At 45.7% G+C, this 21100-nt stretch overlaps 1 protein-coding gene across 1 annotated transcript in view; it reads right to left on the minus strand.

Moving 5' to 3' along the window:
- Window positions 1–20387, minus strand: part of LOC141107514 (uncharacterized) — a 31780-nt gene extending 11393 nt beyond the window's left edge. The window contains exons 1-4 of the mRNA XM_073598292.1: window positions 20293–20387; window positions 5127–5211; window positions 2557–2676; window positions 506–646 (exon numbers count right to left, since the gene is read on the minus strand). Coding sequence (XP_073454393.1) covers window positions 506–646; window positions 2557–2676; window positions 5127–5157 — 292 coding nt within the window. The 5' untranslated portion in view covers window positions 5158–5211; window positions 20293–20387. The remainder of the gene's footprint in view (window positions 1–505; window positions 647–2556; window positions 2677–5126; window positions 5212–20292) is intronic.
- Between the last annotated feature and the right edge of the window lie 713 nt (window positions 20388–21100).

Here is a 21100-nt window from a genome sequence, read left to right on the forward strand (position 1 = left end):
AATCGAGTGCGCTGGGTGGAAAGTTATCGGCCAAACAATGAGTGCAGCCTATCAGATGCAGTCACTGTTCAGAAGCACCACTGTGTTCAGGCAGCTGCAAGTGCTTAAAATACTATAGCCGTCAGTGGAGATCCCTCGATGCTGTTAGCATGGATGGTGGAACCGACTGATTTTCTCACATTCAGCGCACATGCTAAAGGAGAGAAAATCAGGCCACAGCGGCCTTAAAGCAAAACTAAAAAGGCAAAAAACTAATAATTGCGAATAGGGAGGGTCTTTTTTTTAACAGAAGAGACATGCAATGGGTGGGTGGTGGGGACCGGAAGTATACTGTACTGTAGATTCAGAATTGGACAGAAATATGTACCGGACAAATATTCTGTTGGACCTTTAACTGATTTGTGGAGGAATTTAGGATACAGATAGATACAATTATATGTAAACTGCAGACACAACCAATTCATACATCAGAAGCCGATTATGTAAAACAGTTAATGGTTCATACCATCTGGCTCAGCGCTGTTGGATCTAGTCTGCGGGACCACACGTGGAGCTTTGGCGCTGGTTACAGTATTTGGGACCGCACGTGGAACACTGGAGTTGGTTACCGTATTTTTGTGGTTTTGGCTTTGTGTCCATTTATCACCTGAAAAGAGAGACAACTAAAACATGAAATATTTTCATCACACTGAAAGAATCTATGATTTTCAAAATTTTAAAGTAGAACTTTAGTCAGAAAATTAAGTCCTGCTAGATCACGTCAGGCTGGCCCCTTCTGCGGTATGTTAAACATTACAAATAAGAACCTATACTGTTTAAGATCCAATAATACACTGTCTCACCCGACTCTGCACATGCTCAGTTACTTTCCACTTTTAGGCATTGCCGAGTTTATAGAAGCTGACCTTCTGACAGCTCTGAAGTGGTTGTAAACCGCTGATTTAAAAAAAAAAAAAAAAAAAAAAACACCTGCAAGGCAACTGCATACTAGCACATTATGAAACACTCACCTTGGGATGAACCCCCCCAGCGATGTAAAGTCACAGCTGAGAGGGCTGACAAGCCCCCCCACACCCCTGTCTGTCTTCCAGGTTCACGAGCTCAATCTATGCAACTGGCCGGAGCTGCTATAACATCACTCACCCGCATGCGTTTCCAGACCTTCAGATCGCATGAGGTCATCGGCTGCATGCACTCTGAATATCTCCTAAACTGTGCAAGTTTAGGAGATCTTCACAGTACCTACAGGCAAGCCTTATTATAGGTTTACCTCTAGGTACAAGTGATAGTACAGAGTTTACTACCACTTTAAAGCAGAATTAAACCTCCCTACCCTTTAGAGACAAGGAAGCTGCTTCTGTTTGATCTGCAACCGCCATGGTGCTGCACATGTGATCAGTTATGACACCGGTCATTTGACAGTTTGGTTGAGGACACAAGCAAATGTGACAATTAGTAATGCCAGCATTTCAGGAAGGTAACTTTTTTTCTTTTAAACCATTAAAGTGGAGTTCCACCCAAAAGTGGAAGCCCCGCTTATCTGCCAAAAGCCCCCCCCCCCCCCCCCCTTCTCCGGTGCCACATTTGGAACCTTTCACGTATTTGCAGTAAGGCTTCACTGCTGATTTCCCTTACCACGAATGGCAGCGGCAACACCCGATGGATACATCGGCTGGGTGCCGACATCGCTGGATTCTAGGACAGGCAAGTGTCCTAATATTAAAACGTCAGCAGCTACAGTATGTTTAATTTTTTTGCTTCAGGGGTGGAACTCCTCTTTAAATTGATTGGTTTAGTTCCACTTTATGATTTACTGTTGCTCAGGGGCTCGGGGCTTCAGCAAAATAGCAGCCTCCGGCAAGAAGAAACAGGAGCAATGCTGAAGGCAATTTACAGTACACACCAATTTGGATAACAATTATTAATGTGGAATGTATGTTTCTTCCTTAATATATACTTTATCAAGTTGTTATGGGTAAAGTTCTGCTTTAAGTCAAACAAAGCTTTTTTTTCTAGGTTTTGGATAGGGTGAAAAAGGATTCAAAATCATCCGGTTTTTGCAACTTATTCAGGAATAAGAGCGTTTTTCCCCCTCCTATTTCCTGTCCTGCTGACAAAGAATTACCAGACAGGAAGTGACAGAAACAACTCCACAGACAAAAATAAAAATGTGTTTTGTTTTTTTAAAGTAGAGTAGGGAAGGCTGGAACCCCTGTCAGATTTTTGATTTCTGTGTCCCTGATGTTGATTTCCCCTCACTTCCAGTCTGGTAATAGAGCTGTCAACAGGACAATGGAGCCTGGATATCAGTAAAAACCTGACAGAGGTTTAAACCTTTTCTCACTCCATCCAAAACTGAAAAATACAATTTAAAGCTTATTTAGAAGATAAACATGACAATGGTCCCTCTGAAAAGATCACGTGGGAAGTTTCTAGCCAGCACCCAATTAGATTTCTGTATCTTACAGCACAAGCAGCTCACTGATTGCTGCAAGCTTCACAAAGCATTTATATGTTCTACATGTAAGTCCCGGATCTTCGCCTTGTGCTACTGACCTTCAAGTTTGACTTCTTTTTTACAAGCCAAAAGTTTATGTTCGGCATAGTCTTCATCATCATCGTCGTCGTCGTCATCATCAATCGTCACAACGATCTCCGAATCTGAATTCCCATGACCTGCATATTGTAAAAGTTAAGTACCTGTACACCAATGCATTCCCTCATTTAAAGAATTCTATGCAAAAACAATCAGTTATATTTAACCTCTTGCCAACCATGTAACACATATATATATATATATATATATATATATATATATATATATATATATATATATATATATATATATATATATATATATATATATATATATGAGGCAACAAGAAGAGTTGGTTTCAACACCAAGCTGCCATATATGTGTCTAGTGGCGACATGGTGGTAAGTTTTTTTGGGGTCGGCAAAGAGTGGTGCATTCACAGCCACCCCCAAGTCCGGTCCCATCTATGGCGCGGGCAGCACTTCCCTCCGGGTGATGACATCCGCCGCGCGTCTCCTACCTCTTCCTCCCAGGCCAATTTGAATGCCTCTCCTTTCGGCCAATCAGGACCTGGAGGTGCTGAAAACACGCACAATTTTACTGTGCTTATGGTGTGTTTTTCATAGGTCATGATACATTCTCAATGGGGTAGGGCTGGGAGATTTTCTTTAAAAAAAAAAATCTTCGATTCTCTTAAAAAAAAAAAACTCGATTCACGATTAGAATCGAGTTTTTGTTTTTTGGAAACCGCGCCGGCCCCGAGGCGCTGCGGGCATGAGCTTTTAGGCGAGGCCGCGGCTTCGGCCTAGTCCGCGGCGTCCGGCCTCGCGGACTAGGCCGAAGCCGCGGCCTCACCTAAAAACTCCTTGCCCGCAGCTCTTCAGGCCCGGCGGGCATGAGTTTTTAGGCGAGGCCGCGGCTTCGGCCTAGTCCGCGGCGTCACGCCGTAGCCGCGGACTAGGCCAAAGCCGCGGCCTCGCCTAAAAACTCATGCTCGCAGCGCCTCCGGATCGGCGCGGTGAAAAAAAAAAAAAAAAAAAATCTAAAAAAAATCGATTTGCTTAAATTTTGAATCGATTTGACCTCTCAACTCGATTCAAGATTTAAATAGATTTTTTCCCAGCCCTACAATGGGGAGGTACATTTTTTTTTTTTTACTGACCAAAAATGCAGCAAGCAGGATTTTTAACACCATAAAGGAAGCGCAACAGACCAGTGTGAAGACAGATGGAATTTAAAGGGATGCATTTTTCTTTAGCTTTTCTTGCACTAAAAAGGTCCTGATAATGGCCAAAAAATTCATATTCATGATATTAAAAATTTGAATACAATATAAAATTTTATATATATTATGATTTATATATACATTGTATTATATTCAAATTCTTAATATCATGAATTTAAATGAATATGGATTTTTCGGTACCAAAATTTCCATTCGGTGTACCTCTGATACATACGATTCGTTTACGTCAGTCACTACACTCAAGAAGTTTAAAATCTAAAGTCCCTATCTCACATGCACACATACAGATACTGGGGCCATTTTTAGACAAGAGCCAATTAACTTACCAGAATGTAATTGGAGAGTGGAAGGAAACCCACACAAGCACAGAGAGAACGTGCAAACTCCATGCAGATAGTGTCTAGGTTAAGATTCAAGCAGAGGACCCCACTGCTGCAAGGCAGGAGTAAAAATTACTAGATCACTGATTACTTTTGGCTAGACATGCCTGTGCAATGGAAGTGCTAAGTGGAAGGCTCTGGCTACGAGGACAGATGCCCAAGTCCCAGAGCCAACCTCACAGCTGCTTCTTCTCTTCTATGGGCTTTCTTCTGACAAAGAAACCGCTTATGAGATGACCCAATGAAAGCTTATGTGGGTCTACTGTGCACGTGCAGACATGAGTGAGAAGAGACAGGCTGCGGACAGCTGCAGCAAATATAGAACTACGAAAATATAAACCTGTTGAAAAGTGATGGTGGTTAGGAAATGGTTAAAGCAAAACTTTACCTGAAAAGTTCCGCTGAACCACCTCCTTTGCATGTATTGGGATTTTTTTTTTTCTGGGAGCGGGTATCTATTTGTGGCAAGTACCCGCTCCCACTCAAAAGCTTGCCCCCCACCTCCTCGCTCGCAACCAGGAAGTCACACTTGGCTTCCGACAGTCAAGATGGCCGTGCCAGGGACCCAAAGACTGTCGAAGAACTGGCCCAGGTGAGGACAGTGTTGGATCCCCAGGCTGGTAAGTGCATGTATAGTAAAAGCCAGCAGCTACAGTATTTGTAGCTGTTGACTTTCCTTTATTTTAGAATGAGGTTCCTCTTTAAGGCTCCATTCACACTTGTGCGACTTGTCATGCAACTTTGGACATCAAAGTCGTATGACAAGTCGTCCCCCATGTTTCCCAATGATAAACATTCATATATGCCTGACTTAAAGTTGCAGTGACTTCAAAAGTAGTTCATGCACTAAGTAAACTTCGCTTGGAAATTTACTCAACCTCTAAAAACGTAATGGATGAAAAGGTACCAACATGCATTGTGTGTGCGCAATTTCGCATTTTCTTCACAAGTTCAGCTTTCTCACCTGGAGAACTGAGGCTCCGGTAGTCCTCCATCCTCACGTCTTTGCACAGACTCTCCTGTACGTCTTGTATGCAACCCAACAACGCCTAAAAGAAAAATACAATAAATGAATAATCAACCAACATTCTTAAGGCTCATTTACACTGGCTACCCATTCTGAAGACAATCCATGGTGGATTGCTTGTCAGAGGGCATTTAACATAAGTGAGGAGGCATTCTGTTGCCTTTAACCCCTAAAACCCTGCACCACCGTGCTGCAACCATCCCACAATGCAGCTGAATGGGTTACATTTGGCAGGTACCGCCTGCTGAATATGACACGGGGGAAAATGTTGCCATGTCACCTGCATGTGTACGCCCCCGTCTGCTGCCTTTGCATCTTAAAGCAGACCTTCAGTCATTTTTTCAAATTTCTATCTATTAAATCTTCTGCCCTTGTTGTTTTAACTTTGGATAGTAAAACATTTTTTTTCTGCCAGTAAATACCTTATACAGCCCTTCCTGTTTTTCTGGTAATTAGCCTAGGCTTATGACATCATGCACAACTCTCTCTCACTCTTGTGAGAGTTTGCCAGGAAGGGAGGAGTGGGGGGATGAGTCATAAGAGGGCCAATGAGAGCTGGAGGTGTGCCTCTGTGTGTCTGTGCAAATCCCTAATGTAAACCATGTTAAATATGGCACTCATTTTATGTTGCCCTCTTTTACTTTTATAATAATGTAGCCATGGTGTTAGCACTACTGACAAACAATCCGCAAAATCACCCCACTGCCAGACTTCATGCATCCTTTCCAGAGACAATGAACAGTCTTGGACTGGATAGAGATTGGGATATGGGATGCCTATAGAATTAATCATTGCCATCATATTTATAGATTTCAGTATATTTTGATCTGTTTAGAGCCTGAAGATAGAATGTGAATACTTGACCAAGTAGAAATCTTCTCCTGCAGCTCCCTGCAGATTGTTACTCCATCTGCATCTTCTATGCAGACTATTGCTCCCTCTGCAATCTCCATGCAGACTGCTATTACTAAGAGTTCTCCATCCGTCACCGTGTGAGAGACAGAAACATCACTTTTGACCGTGTAAAAGTAATGGTCTTCGTTCTCTTCACCACCTGCCCAAACTTGCTTCTCCTTGCACACTTGGTTTCCTTCTGCACAACTTGTAGTTACATTAGGGTATAACACATCCTCTTCTAATGGGTATGAAGAACTCCCTCTGACTAAGCCCCTCTACTGGCTCTGGTGACTCGCTGCTACTAGGCCTGAGGCCTGTAGAACCTCCCCACGGAGGCCTAGTAGGTTAAAATCTATGTTCTAGGAAATGGACTACTGCTCCCAGCCAGTCCAACTTACAAACCATGTGTTTCCCGGCCACACTGGTTTGACACACACATTCCCACAGTCTCTTTTCTGGTCCAGGACTCCTCACCCTTCACCGTGTGCATGATGAAGACTCTAAGTGACCGTGTAGAAGCACTCGGACCATGCGTTCCGACAGCTTCTCCTGCCCCTTCTGCTCCAGGAGTTCCCCGTCACCAACCGTGTGGTGACAGAGACATTGCCAATGACAGTGTAAAGGCAATGTTCCTTCACAGCTCTCCTCGGGGCCTCCTCCTGCGATTGGTACACCCACCCCCCCCAGATGGGGATGTGATGCTGCGGCTGTCCAGCACTCCATTCCTCATGTCACCCAGTCGACTTCTTCTCCCCAGCAGCATGTAACCTCAGCATATATAGGAGGCCCGCTCCCTGCCAAAGCCAGTTAGGGATTGGTCAGAGCTCCCACATGTGCTGCCTGCCACTCCAGCTCTAGGCCCAGCCTCCTCTTCCAGAACATTCTCCCTGGAAGCAGGGAAGGTGCCTCAGAACTGGAGCCAGGTGGTCACACCCACTGGTACTCTAACCACTCCCAGCCTCAAGATCAATACAGACAGGCCTAGCTTGCAGCATAGGCCTGCCTAAATTTGCCTGTGCTGAACAAACCTAGTAAAACAACCCTTACTAGCACCTACCCATTGGTAGAGGGTGCTACAATAAAAAAAAATATATTAAAAAAAATAAAAAGTACAGATAGGTACATTATCTATATCAGTGATCGTTATCTTGTGTTCTGCTCAACTTTTTCTGCTAATCAGCTCTCTTTATAGTTCATGTATTTTTTGTGCGGCCCCAGGCCATTCCTCTTCTTCCAATGTGGCCCAGGAAGGTCAAAAGATTGCACACCCCTGGTTTAGAGCTACTGGAAGAACTGGGATCATGTATCCAATATATAAAGACCATCTCACCATTTCTCTGCCCATTGAGTAAAATGGGAATCTGGCAACATGCCCTATGGTGCGGTAGAGGAGAGGAATTTGCAACATTTGTAATTAGGCGGTAAAGACGCAAACTGCCACCTCTAGTGAACCTGTGCTCCTCCCATGTAAAGTACTACACACAGAAGATAAAACATACAGTACATCAAACTGTATACTACATATGTTCACATTACAGAGTGGCAGTGATATACTAGGGGCTCACGCACAATATATGCTGCATTCCGATCTGTACTGTATACAGTTTTATAAGGATCTGAACACATCAGGATTGCACACTATGAGCCCATAACATAGCTGCATAGATCCATAGTGTTTGGCTGTGTAAACCAGAATAAGAAAAATCTGCGTCCACGATCTAATTTTGACCGAATTTTACACTGTACATATGTAAAAACTTGTGCAAACATTTACATGCATACAGTGTGAAAGGATACGGTCTATGCACTTCTGCCTAGTGAAGTCAGAGTCATAGGGAGATGTAAACATAAACAATGTGTAGGCAGCGGCACATGTTGACCTCAGTGGAGGCAATTCTGTGCCTGCTCTGCTGCCACTGACTGGTCATTTGAGTAATTTAGGTCTGGGGGAGATATAAACAGAAGTTTAGATACTTAAAGCTGCTCTATGCATCTCATCTCCTCGAATACAGACATCAGTAATCATGCATGGCTGGCCATACATGGTAAAGAATAGGTTGAAAAAAAAAAAAAATCTATATATATAGCCGTATTTGATAAAGATCTGTCGAACATGCATGCGATAGCGCCATCATTGTATTCAAGAATCCCCCCCCCTTGATTAGACATAAACGATCACGAACATCATAAAATGGTACATTTTTTGTCGATCGGCGGAAGGTATGTAAAGATTTTTTTGACCTTTACAAACCCCCCACTCGCCAACTGTATTTAAAAGAAAGCTCTTTTCATTGCTTGTAATTCAAGGATTACATTTTAACACGCACATGCACTGTACGTTTTTTCGCACCATTTCTGAATGATTCTACCGTTTCAAAAATCAAATCGTTTATGCTACAAAAATCCAAAAACGTGAAAAAGGGGCGTGGCACTTAAACTCCTCGTTGCAATGGACACAACTAGACAATCGTGGTGGTGAGCCTCTCCCCCCGTGGCTGTCTGCCTTGTGGCTCCCCATGGGCACGGGCTGCTCAGCTGTTTCCGGATCAGTGGGTGCCACAGGTGGGCTCTCCTTTTGATGGCGGCTGGCGCCTCTGTAGTTTGCCCATCGTCATATGATTGGCCCGCATCCATCCCTCCCTGCCTTCTGGGTACACAGTGTGAGCAGCAGGATTACCCCTCTGTTATTCCATCGAGACACGAGCTCCACAGGCATTCCAGACATTTCTCTCGCTAGCGTGCAGCTCCCAGTTACTTCTCGGGGATTCCATTAGCCCGTCAGCCCCCCGCTACAACCCATCTTCTTGGCCAAGAGAGGGTTAAAGGTATCATCCATCCAGGTCTGTCTACTTACCACTGTAAAGCTGGCTGTTTGCTTTGCCTTGATATACAACTTCTTGCTTTTATGAACCATTTTTTTTATGAACTATTTATTCCTAATAAATGCTGACAGTTTATGAGGTTCCTCTATATTGATCTAAACACATTACCCGGTCGATATCACTATGAACAGACCCCATGGCCCCCTAGCATAGGCTTTGTGCTTACTGTATACTATCTGATTGACTAATTACATATCTCACAGCCTGTGAGCTTTTTTTCAGATCATCACCAGGAACTCTTATTTATCCAACCGGCCCCTACAAGGACCATAGGAGATCAGGGGGTAAGGTATCCATTGTGCTAAACATCTTTGTGTGCGTTTTTTCATTGGTACCAGTCCTGTCTCCTTGGTCATTCCTGCTGCAGATTACATATCCCGGCCTCCCAGTTTGGCAGGGCTGAATGTGTTGTTCTGGTTTTTCCCCTTCCTTTTGGGTTAGGTTTTTGTTTAGTGATCCAACTTGTTCTTTTGCCATTAAAAAAAAAAAAATTAAAGTTACGTACCGGTAACGTCTTTTCCTGTAGTCTTTCAGGACAGCCACAATAGAGAGATAGTCTCCTCCCCTTCCTCTGGAAACACTGCACCAGCCCATAAATTCTCTCCTCCCCTGCCGGACCTCAGTTCTTTCAAGAGTACCTCCGGCCAGCTGGGGAGACACAAGAACACATTAATAACATACCAATCAATATCATTACCATATTGCGTTCTGGTCTTTAATAAGACCCCCCCAAGCTTAGGGTGGGTAACTAGGGCTGTCCTGAAAGACTACAGGAAAAGACGTTACCGGTACGTAACTTTAATTTTCCCTTTTTCGTCATTTCAGGACAGCCACAATAGAGAGGATAATCGAGCACTTACCAATTAGGGTGGGACTACAGCTTGCAGAACTTTTCGCCCAAAAGCCTGCTCACCTGCCGCCACCAGGTCCACTCTGTAATGTCTAACGAAAGTGGAGTAGCTGGACCATGTCGCTGCCTTGCATATTTGCTCTGGCGTTGCTCCAGCCTTCTCTGCCTGGGAAGTTGCCACTGCTCTTGTGGAGTGTGCCTTTATGCCTCTAGGGATCTCCTTCCCTGCTAAAGAATACGCCTGCCCAATAGCCGATCTAAGCCATCTGGAAATCGTGCGTCGGGACGCTCTGAGACCCTTTCTGGCCCCAGAAAACAAAATAGAGAATCAGACTTCCTTAAGGTTTTAGTCATCTCTAGGTATTGTAGGATACACCTCCTTACATCTAAAAAATGAAATTTTAGTTCCCTTTCACCTGAAGGATTGGGACAAAACGAGGGTAGGACTATTTCCTGGCTTCTGTGAAAGCCTGACGCCACTTTAGGCAAAAAAGCTGGATCAGTCGTAAGGACTATCCTGTCTGGCAAAATAACACAAAAAGGAGGTCTAATTGATAACGCCTCAATTTGGCTGACTCTCCTGGCAGTTGTCACTGCTACTAAAAATACTGTTTTTAGGGTAAGCTCCCTTAATAGGCACTTGTCCAATGGCTCAAAGGGAATTCCCGTAAGGCTCTGTAAAACCAGAGATAGGTCCCATCCGGGAAAGGGAGGACCCCTGGAAGGTCTCCGTCTTGACAGCGCCCTAAAGAATCTGACCACCCATGGATTGGTAGCCAGAGACTTCTCCAGATAAGCACTGAGTGCTGAAACCTGACTTTTAAGGGTACCTACAGATAAACCCTTGTCCACTCCACACTGCAGAAACTCCAACACAGCTACGGGACTCTGCACCGAGAAGGAGTTTTCTATGCACCATTTGTTGAAAAGGAGCCAGACCTTTTTGTAAATCCTACGTGTCTCCTTTTTCCTACTGTTGAGGAGGGTGGAGATTAAGCTCTCTGAAAACCCCTTGGATCTTAATATACCCTCCTCAGTAGCTAGGCCGCTAATTTCCACTGCTGCACCTGTGGGCAGAGAACTGGACCCTGCGACAGAAGATCTTTTCGCGGTGGAAGAAAAAGGGGCGGCTCCGCTGCTAACTGACTGAGGATTAAAAACCATGCCCTTTTCGGCCAATGTGGAGCTACTAGAATAAGAGAGGTGCTCTCTAGTTGAAACTTCCTCAGAACCGCCGGTAATAGCACCGGAGGAGGGAAGGCATAACATGTCCTGAAATGCCAATTCTGAGATAATGCGTCCACCCCCAGTGCTCCTTCCCCTGCGTTTAGGGAGAAAAAACAGGGGGTTTTCGCGTTGTCTTTTGAAGCGAAAAGATCCACTTCTGGGGGTCCCCATTTCTCGGATATGAGATTGAAGACCTCCTGGTTGAGGGCCCAATCTCCTTCCTTTAGACTCCTCCGGCTGAGAAAATCTGCGATTATATTCCTCTCCCCTCTCAAAAAAAACGCTGAGAGTGAGAGAGTGTTGGACTCGGCCCAGCTTAGAATGTCTTTTGCTAGGGCCAGCAGACTTCCGCTCCTGGTGCCTCCCTGCTTGTTTATATAGGCCACGGTGGATGAGTTGTCCGACCGTACCTGTATATGGTGGCCCTGGAGTTCCTTTTTGAAAAATCTGAGGGCTAGGCCCACTGCCCTCAGTTCTTTCCAATTGGAAGATCGTTGCAGTTTGTTGCCCTTCCACGTGCCCTGCGCTAGAAGGGATCCCAGATGTGCCCCCCAGCCTTTGCCACTTGCGTCCATGGTTACGATCTGCGGGACTGGGATGAGCCACAGGCGTCCCTGTGACAAGTTCACTTCCTTCCTCCACCACCAAAGAGATCTCTTTATTTGATGGGGAACCTGTACTAAGGTGTCTAGATCCCTCTGACTGTGGTCCCATACTCTTAGTACATATGATTGTAGGGGGCGAAAATGTAATCCTGCCCACTGCACTGCTGGAAGAGTAGAAGTTAGAAGGCCTAACGTTGACATTATGGACCTCTTGGACACCAGATGGTTGCACTGGAGGGAGAAAACTGCTCTGTCCAGTTTTAGAATCTTTTCCCTTGGAAGAAAAACTCTCAAGAGCGTAGTGTCCAGCAGGTACCCCAGGTACACAATGCGCTGTGAGGGAATGAGACTGGACTTTTCTAAGTTCAGCAGCCACCCCAAACCTGTTAGTACCCTTTTTGTTAGATCGAGGTCCTTGATCAACTGTTCTGGGGATACTGCAAAAAGGAGCAGGTCCTCCAGATAGGCTATAACTGATACCCCTTGGAGTCGCAGGAAGGCCAACGCCTCTGCCAGTACCTTTGTGAATATGCGGGGCGAGGAGGATAGCCCGAAGGGCAGTGCTTGGAACTGCAGATGCAGTATTGTGCCCTGCAGGTCTATTGCTAAACGGAGAAACTTTTGGCAGGTTTCTGCGATAGGGACGTGTAAATATGCGTCTCTGAGGTCCAGAGACACCATATAACAGTTGTGTGGTAACAGGGCCCTGACCGTAAAGATTGACTCCATGCGGAATCTTTTGTAGCCAATTGACCTGTTTAAGGGTTTTAAATTCAGAATCAATCTGAATTTCCCTGAGGGCTTTTTCACCACAAATACGTGGGAATAGAACCCCTCTCCTTCCTGCCCCTTTGGTACTCTGTGAACTACATTCTGAATCTCCAGTTCCTTCAGGGCGTCCACCAAAGCTTCGGCCTTTGCTGTGCAGCTGGGAAGCTGAGTAACAAGGAACCTTTGCAGGGGTGGCCTTGAGAATTCCAAGAGATATCCCCTTCTTATGACCCCCAGGATGAACCGATTGGGTGAGAGGGTCTCCCACTGTGGAAGGAAGGCCCCCAGTCTTCCTCCCACTGTCCCTAGAGTCATTGATCTTTACGGGCTTTCTCAGGAGGGTCGAAAAATCGCCCCTCCTCTGCCCTTGCCTCTTTGGCCCCAAGTTTTCTTCCCTTGCTTGGGAGATTCCTTGCCTTTTTTCGGACGAAACCTCTTCCTTGTCTGAGCAGGGGCTTTCCTCTTAGGTGGAAAGGACTTCTTTTTGTCCGCTGTACGGTCTAAGACCGTCTCTAACCCAGGGCCAAAGAGTAGATCACCTGTCAGGGGTATCCCGCGTAACAGCCATTTCTGGCTTTAAGTTACCCACAGTTGAGTCCCACATCTTTTTTAGAAGTGAGTCTATCCTTTTGTCCATGACATCCGACAAGGCCCCCATATCTTCGAATGCCAGGTCTGTGTGTCTAGAGACCTGAGAGAAGGCGGCGTCCAATTTGGGATTTTTATTTCAAATGGACGCTGGATCCTCCGAAAACGGAAACCTTCTTTTAAGGGAGCTAGAAAAAAAAAGGGTTTCCTCTCAGGATCCTGCCACTCCTTTTTAATCGTTTCCACCAGAACTTCATGTACTGGAAAAACTTTTCTTTTTTGATCTCCCAAGCCCTTATACATAAGGTCATGGAGAGATAGGGGTTTTTTATCCTCGTGTATACCGAGGGTTGTATATATTGCCCCCAAGAGATCTTCCACCTCATCCAGGGACAATTTATACCTGGAGATTTTCCTGGACTCCCCGTCCTGGTCCTCCCCTTCTGATTCCTCATGGGAGTCAGACGTGCCACTATCCGGTTGCCTCAGCTCCACCCCGGAAGGGCCTGACATCTCCTCTGCCATAACTATATTAGTAGATCTGGCAGGTGCAGAGCCCTGAGCATGAGGCGGGGTTGTGTCCTGCTGAATGGGTTTAGAGGGAAGCTTGAACGTCTCAAAAAATGTTTTAAAAGATGAAAAGGTGGATGACAGCTCTTTCACAGAAGCTGCCAACCCAGACTGCTGTTCAGATTCCCTTTCCTTAACCAGGGAGTCTATGCACTCTTTACACAAAACCTTAGTCCATGCTTCCCCTAAACTGTCCCTACAAGAGGCACACTTCCTTTTAGAGACATGAGTGGACTTTGTTTTTTCTGTAGATTTCTGAAAATACATACAAAAAAAACACATATTACCTTCAGCAAGTTTAAGTGGAAACAACCCTGGGGGTGTACCAGATCCACCTTAAGGGAACTGCGCTCACCCCCCCCACCTCCTGACCACCCAGGGGGACTGCCCTCCCTCTAAGTAAGGAACCATACATGAGGGAGAGCAACCCTTAGATAGAGAGGACCCCTCCCCAGGGAACTCTTACCTTTGGAAGGCTGGAGACAGCGTCCGTATGAGCTGCAGCATCTGCCTCAGACATGACTGCAGGTGGTTGCCTGTGTAGAGTCTCACACTGTGTACATGTGAAGCGACTCACTCCAGCCTGAGCCCGGCCCCCTATCAGCCCCGCGACCCGGAACCGGAAGTCGCGGGTCAAAGGGAAAGCGTCCGCCCCCCGCCGGAAATGACGTCACCCGTCGTCCGGCCTGCTGGTTCCAAAATTGCGGCTTGTACAAGATACAGGGAGAGCGGACTGTCTCCATGCTGCGGCCCTGTGGACGCGATAGGGGTCCCCCACGACCTGATGCCGCGCTCGGCAAGGAAGGGGTGGCTTCAGCTGCGGTATGTACTGCCACTCTTCATCCTGGAAGCCCTTGCTTCCCTAGGGATGTTTTTTAGAAAGAAAGGCCACAGTCTCCCTAACTGCACCCGGCCTGGTTCCTCTGCACAGTGTCTCCCCACCGGAGGAAACACTAATAACTGAGGTCCGGCAGGGGAGGAGAGAATTTATGGGCTGGCGCAGTGTTTCCAGAGGAAGGGGAGGAGACTATCTCTCTATTGTGGCTGTCCTGAAATGACGAAAAGGGAAAAACTTTGCATTTTGAGAATAAAAAAAAAGAGTCCACTAAGGCTGCTTTCACACTGAGGCGCTTTACAGGTGCTATAGTGCTAAAAATAGCGTCTGCATAGCGCCTGTAAAGAGTCGTTCCTCTCACTCCAATGTGAAAGCCTGAGTGCTTTCACACTGGAGCGGTGCGCTGGCAGGACAGAAAAAAAAAAAAAAAAGTCTTACAAGCAGCATTATTGCAGCGCTGTAGGAGTGGTGTATATACCGCTCCTAAAGCATCCCTGCCCATTGAAATCAATGGGCAGCGCTGCTGAAACCCCGGCAAAGCGCACCGCTAGCGGCCGAAAACCTCCGCAAAAACGATGGTAAAGTGCCGTTAAAACAGCCTAAGGCCCCTTTCACACTTATACGACTTCAAAGTCGCGTGATTTTACCGCGATTTCGCGTCCGCTATTTTGCCGCAATTTTACAGCGATTTAGGAGCAGTACTACTTTGTACGACTTTGCCACAACTTTGGCATTAACAAATGAAAACGTACATGGTGTGAGACTTGTGCTTACAAAGTCGTACTGAAATCGGGTCTATATTATTCAGGTACAATTTGCATGCTACTTGAGGGTTTAACATTGAGGTCTATGGAGTACAACTCGCATGGAAGTTGGACCAAAGTAGTGCAGGGACTACTTTGAAGTCGGCACGACTTAACCCTTTCATGACTAAGTCTATTTTTGAAATTTGGTGTTTACAAGTTAAAATCCGTATTTTTTGCTAGAAAATTACTTAGAACCCCCAAACATTATATATATTTTTTTAGAAGAGAGTCTAAAGAATAAAATGGCGATTGTTGCAATATTTTTTATCACACGGTATTTGTGCAGCGGTGTTTTAAACGCAAATTTTTGGAAAAGTGACACTTTCATGAATTTTAAAAAAATCCAAACAGTAAAGTTACCCCAATTTTTTTGTATAATGTGAAAGATGATGTTACGCCGAGTAAATAGATACCAAACATGTCACCCTTTATAATTGCACGCACTCGTGGAATGGCGACGAACTACGGTACCTATGAATTTCCATAGGCGACGCTTTAAACATTTTTTACGGTTACCAGGTTTGAGCTACAGAGGAGGTCTAGGGCTAGAATTATTGCTCTCGCTCCGACGATCGCGGCGATACCTCACATGTGTGGTTTGAACACCGTTTACATATGCGGGCGCGACTTCCGTATGCGTTTTCTTCGCTGTGCGAGCTCGCGGGGACGGGGTCGCTTTAAAAAAATTTTTTTTTTTTTATTTATTTATTTTATTTATTTTTGTACTTTTATAAATTGTGTTTAAACATTTTTTTTTTTTTTTTTTTTACTTTTATTGCTGTCACAAGCAATGTAAACATCCCTTGTGACAGTAATATGTGGCGACAGGTACTCTTTATGGAGGGATCGGGGGTCTACAAGACCCCACATTCCTCCTTTACACTTCAAAGTATTCAGATCGCCGAAAACGGCGATTCTGAATACTGTGTACTTTTTTAAATTCGGCGCCATTGGCAGCCGAGTAAACGGGAAGTGACGTCATGACGTCGCTTCCGCGTTTACAATTAGAAGGCTGGAACGAAGCCGCTCACAGCTTCGTTCCAGCCCGCCCCCAGCCGCCGGAGATTCCCGAATGGACACCGGGCCTCCCGATCGCACGGGAGGCCCGGTAACAGCGGCGGGAGGCGGCGGGAGGGGGGGGATGTCCCCTCCCGCTCCTCCGGTATAACAGCCGAGCGGCTTTTAGCCGCATCGGTTGTTATATTCGGGTAGCCGATCGCCCGCTGAAAACAACGGTACCGGGATGATGCCTGCAGCTGCGGGCATCATCCCGGTATAACCCCGGAAAGCCGAGGACGCATATGTGCGTTCGGTCGGCGGGAAGGGGTTAAAGTCGTGCCAATATGAATGGTAGTCATTGAAAATCATGGAGAATGACTTGTCATACGATTTTGCAGTACAAAATCGTGGGACAAGTCGTATAAGTGTGAAAGGGGCCTAAATGTTTCGAAAGACAAAACGACTGAGCATATCAAACGCTTTTTTGAACAATTTTCCAACCATGTATGGCCAATAGTGTGATTTGTTTATTGGAACACCTGAGTGCATTCATTGGGACAAGTTGTTTCTTCACTTTCAAAGGCTCATCATAAGCTTGCAATATAGGGGACTCCGACAGTGGGATCTTCATTTTGAATGGGCTCAAATTGCACTGCATCGTACCAGGGAAGTGCAGACCGCATGCTGCACCGCGACATCACAAACCGCGTGCTGCACCGCGACATCACAAACCGCGTGCTGCACCGCGACATCACAAACCGCGTGCTGCACCGCGACATCACAAACCGCGTGCTGCACCGCGACATCACAAACCGCGTGCTGCACCGCGAGCTGAACCGCGACATCACAAACCGTGTGCTGCACCCCGACATCAGACATTGATGGAGAAGTACTAGTGTTAACATTTTACCTTTACTTATATACAGCTCAGAAGAGGCTCTGGTCATAGTATTAAGAATAGAATATATCTGGCCATAGAATAGTATTAAATGTGGTTCTAAAGGCTGATGGTTTTTACCTTCACGCATTCTGTGTGCAGCGCCCCCTAATCCTTACCTGAGACCCCCCTGATCCAGCGATGTTCACGATAGCCTTGGCTGTATGGCCACTCTCCCTTCTCATTGGCTGAGACAGCAGTGGCAGCCCATCGGCTCCCACTGCCAATCACAGCCAATAAGGAGAGAAGGTGGGGGCCACAGCTGTGTGTCTCATGGACGCATAGAGCAGCAGCTTGGTAGCGAGCATGCAGCGGTGCCCCCATAGCAACTGGCTTTCTCTGGCGGAACTGCTCGAGGGGGCGGAGCTATGAGCATCGGCGGGGGTTCACAAAAAGAAGAGAATCGGGCCTGCTGCAAAACCACTGCATAGATCAGATAAGTATGACACTTTTTTTTTTTTTTAAATACACAAAGCTTTAATATCACTATAAGCCCAAATGCAAACATATTGCAGCTTATCAATTCCCTTCTATGCCCCGGTTCACACTATAACCCCGCATGTGAATGGCAGGAACCGCACCACATTCCTGTGCAAGTTACATTCAATTCAGTGTGGTGCGATTTGAGCCATTCGTTTTGAATGGGCTCAAATCGCAACAAAAACATGCAGGCATCTTTTTTTGGAGCTGCACTGCAACCGGATCGCATGGCTGTTTTGTACCATGCGATCCGGTGCATTGCATTTGCAATCATTGGGGTGTCATTAACTTTGTATTAACACCCCCAAGAGATTGCAAACACGGTGCAATTGCAATGTGGTGTGGGAAACACGTGCAGGGATTGCTGCATGTATCCATTTTATACCATCCAATATATGAAGATCAGACTGGGCACTACACATGTTTACATCACACAATGATGAGGAGGGATACAATGTAACATTATATCACTGTTTCTATACATTGGATCTCACCCTCCAGGCAGTGAATTCTGTATACAATGTATCAGTTTATATTGTACAGTATTAGTATAGATCAGACAGGGCACTACACATGTTTACATCACACGATGATGGGGAGTCCCAGGTAAACAATGTAACATTCGGTCACTATTTCTATATATCTGCTTCCGGACTGCCCACTTACTGCGGCAGGGTGGCCCGGCTGCGCGAAACAACGTACCTGTACGTTGTTTCCGCCTCGGGGTCTGTGGCGTTTGTGGGCAGCAACCCGATGTGTCCAATCACAGCGGGAAACAATCAGCGGGTCCAGCGGCCGTAGGGACCAGCCGATCGTTCGTATACATATTGGCCTAAACTGAAGAGGAAATTTGATTTTTTTTTTTATTGGATGCGTTTTATAGCAAATACCACCAAAGAAAGCTCTATTCGTGGGGGGGGGACATCAATTTTATTTGGGCACATTTTCACACAACCGCATAATTGTCAGTTAAAGCGACGCAGTGCTGTATTGCAAAAAATGACCTGGTCGTGAAGGGGGTAAACCTTTTCAGACCTGAAATAGATCTCATCCTCCATCCATAGAATTGCGTATACAATGTATGGATCAGGGGTCTCCAAACTTTCTAAGCAAAGGGCCAGTTTACTGTCCTTCAGACTTTAAGGGGGCCACACTGTGGACATTGGGAGTAAGCAATGCATCATTGAAATAAAAGTGGGAGCTATTCCTGCGCTACCAATTTGGAAAAAAGATAAAATTCAAACACAATTCGGAGACTGCATGGAACATATGCAACTGGACAGCTGCATGCACCAAAACAAGGGCCCAGACAGAAGCCCGAAATAAATGAACCAAGAAAAAAAAGGGGGGGGGGGGGGTGCTGCGCTAACCAGAGGGTCTCTAAAATAGTTAATAGTGAAAATCTTGTGAAATAAATAAAAGTGATTTCAATATATGTTGATCCAAAGAAGTGATAAACATGGATTGTTCATATCCATGTTTATCACTCCTTTGGATCAACATATATTGAAATCACTTTTTCTTATTTCACAAGATTTTTAGTTATTACACCTACTCATTACACCTACTCATGCGTTTTTAACACTCTAGTTTATGCGATTCTTACACGAATATTTATTCCATTTCGCTGATTCCTCTTGGTTCCACATCACTATTAACTATTTTAGAGACCCTCTGGTTAGCGCAGCACCCCCCCCCCCCTTTTTTTCTTAATGCATCATTGGTGTCAGTGGAAGGAATAGTGCCCCACCAGTGGGAGGATTAGTGCCCCATCATTAGTGTCAGTGGGAGGAATGGGCTCGATCATTGGTGTCAACGGGAGAAATAGTGCCCCGTTGTTGATGTCAGAAGAAAGAATCATGCCCTATTGTTGGTGTCAGTGAGAGGAATAGTGCCCCGCCATTGGTGTCAGGAGAAGGAATAGTGCCCCATCATTGGTATAAGTGGAAGGAATAGTGCCTCATTGTTTGGGTCAGAAGAAAGAATCATGCCCCATTGTTGAGGAATAGTGCCTCATAGTTGGTGTCAGTGAGAGGAATTGTTCCTTGCATCAGTGGGAAGGAAAGCGTTCTAAAGGCTGGATAATGGCGAGCAAAGGGCCGCAGTTTGGAGATCCCCGATGGTATAGATCATACAGTGCACACGGTTCTATCACACAATGATAGGAAGGGATACAATGTAATATTCTACTATGTATTTGTATACAATGGATCCCCCCTCCATCTATAGTATAGTGTATACAATGTATATCCATGTATATTGTAGAATATATGAAGATCAGACTGGGCACTACACATGGTCACATCACACAATGATGGGAAGGGATACAATGTAACATTCTATACATTGTATGTCTCCTCCATCCATAGCACGGTGTATACAATGTATGTGTAGGGTGGTGGTGGTAGATGAAGTTGTATGGACACTCGGTCACACTCCTATCCCCTCCTCGGTGTATGTATACAATGTATGGGCAGTGCACTCCATGTTTACATGGCCCCCGGTGGGGAAGTTCCATTCATACTCTCTCCTCCTCCCCGCCGCCCCATACACCCAGGCCGGGCCCGGCTCTCCCCCCTCCCCCGGTACTCTGCATCTCCCGCCACACACACACGCCGTGTCCCCGCACAGGGGGTGACGAGGGTCGCTGCCATACCTGCTGCAGGCACACAGGAGGACTCCGGGCAGGAAGAGGGCGCCGATTGGCTCATTGTTCCCGTCCGCTCAGAGCATGCCGGGAATTGTAGTCCTAGAACATGGTGGAAAGGCTGAGACCAGCCCAGCGTCGGACTACCGTTCCCAGAAGCCCCCGCGGCAGGCCTGATCAGTCGATATAAAGCAGCCAATCAGCTCAGGAGCTCGGCGTTCCTGGGATTTGAAATCAGCGGGGTATAGTCAGGTCAGCGATGTGGAAGACAGGCGGGAGGCGCGAGCCCATTTCCCCCCATCTACAATACCAGTCCTACCCGGGGCACAGGAGTCTGCTCATACCCCGAGTCTCACTATGGAGGGACACCCCGACTTTACAAATACAGTTTTATATCACTAAAATAAAGAATTTTAACCCGTTTCACTGCCTACTTTTTTTTGCTAGAAAATTACTTAGAACCCCCAAACATTAAAAAAAAAAAAAAATATATATATATATATATATATATATACATATATACACATACATACATACATATATATATATATACATATACACACACACACACATTTTTCAGGCACCCTAGAGAATAAAATGGCAGTTGTTGAAATACTTTGTCACACTTTATTTGCGCAGCGGTTTTGCAAGTGTGATTTTTTTTTTTGTGGAAAAAAACACTGACTTAAAAAATAAGACAACAGTAATGTTAGCCCAATTTTTCTTTTTTTTTATATTTTAAAAGAATGTAACACCTCGTAAATTGATACCCAACATGTCACGCTTCAAAGTTGTGCCCACTCGTGGAATGGCGACA

The sequence above is a fragment of the Aquarana catesbeiana genome, linkage group LG09 (genome assembly GCF_042186555.1).
Source record: "Aquarana catesbeiana isolate 2022-GZ linkage group LG09, ASM4218655v1, whole genome shotgun sequence".
Classification (NCBI taxonomy): domain Eukaryota; kingdom Metazoa; phylum Chordata; class Amphibia; order Anura; family Ranidae; genus Aquarana; species Aquarana catesbeiana.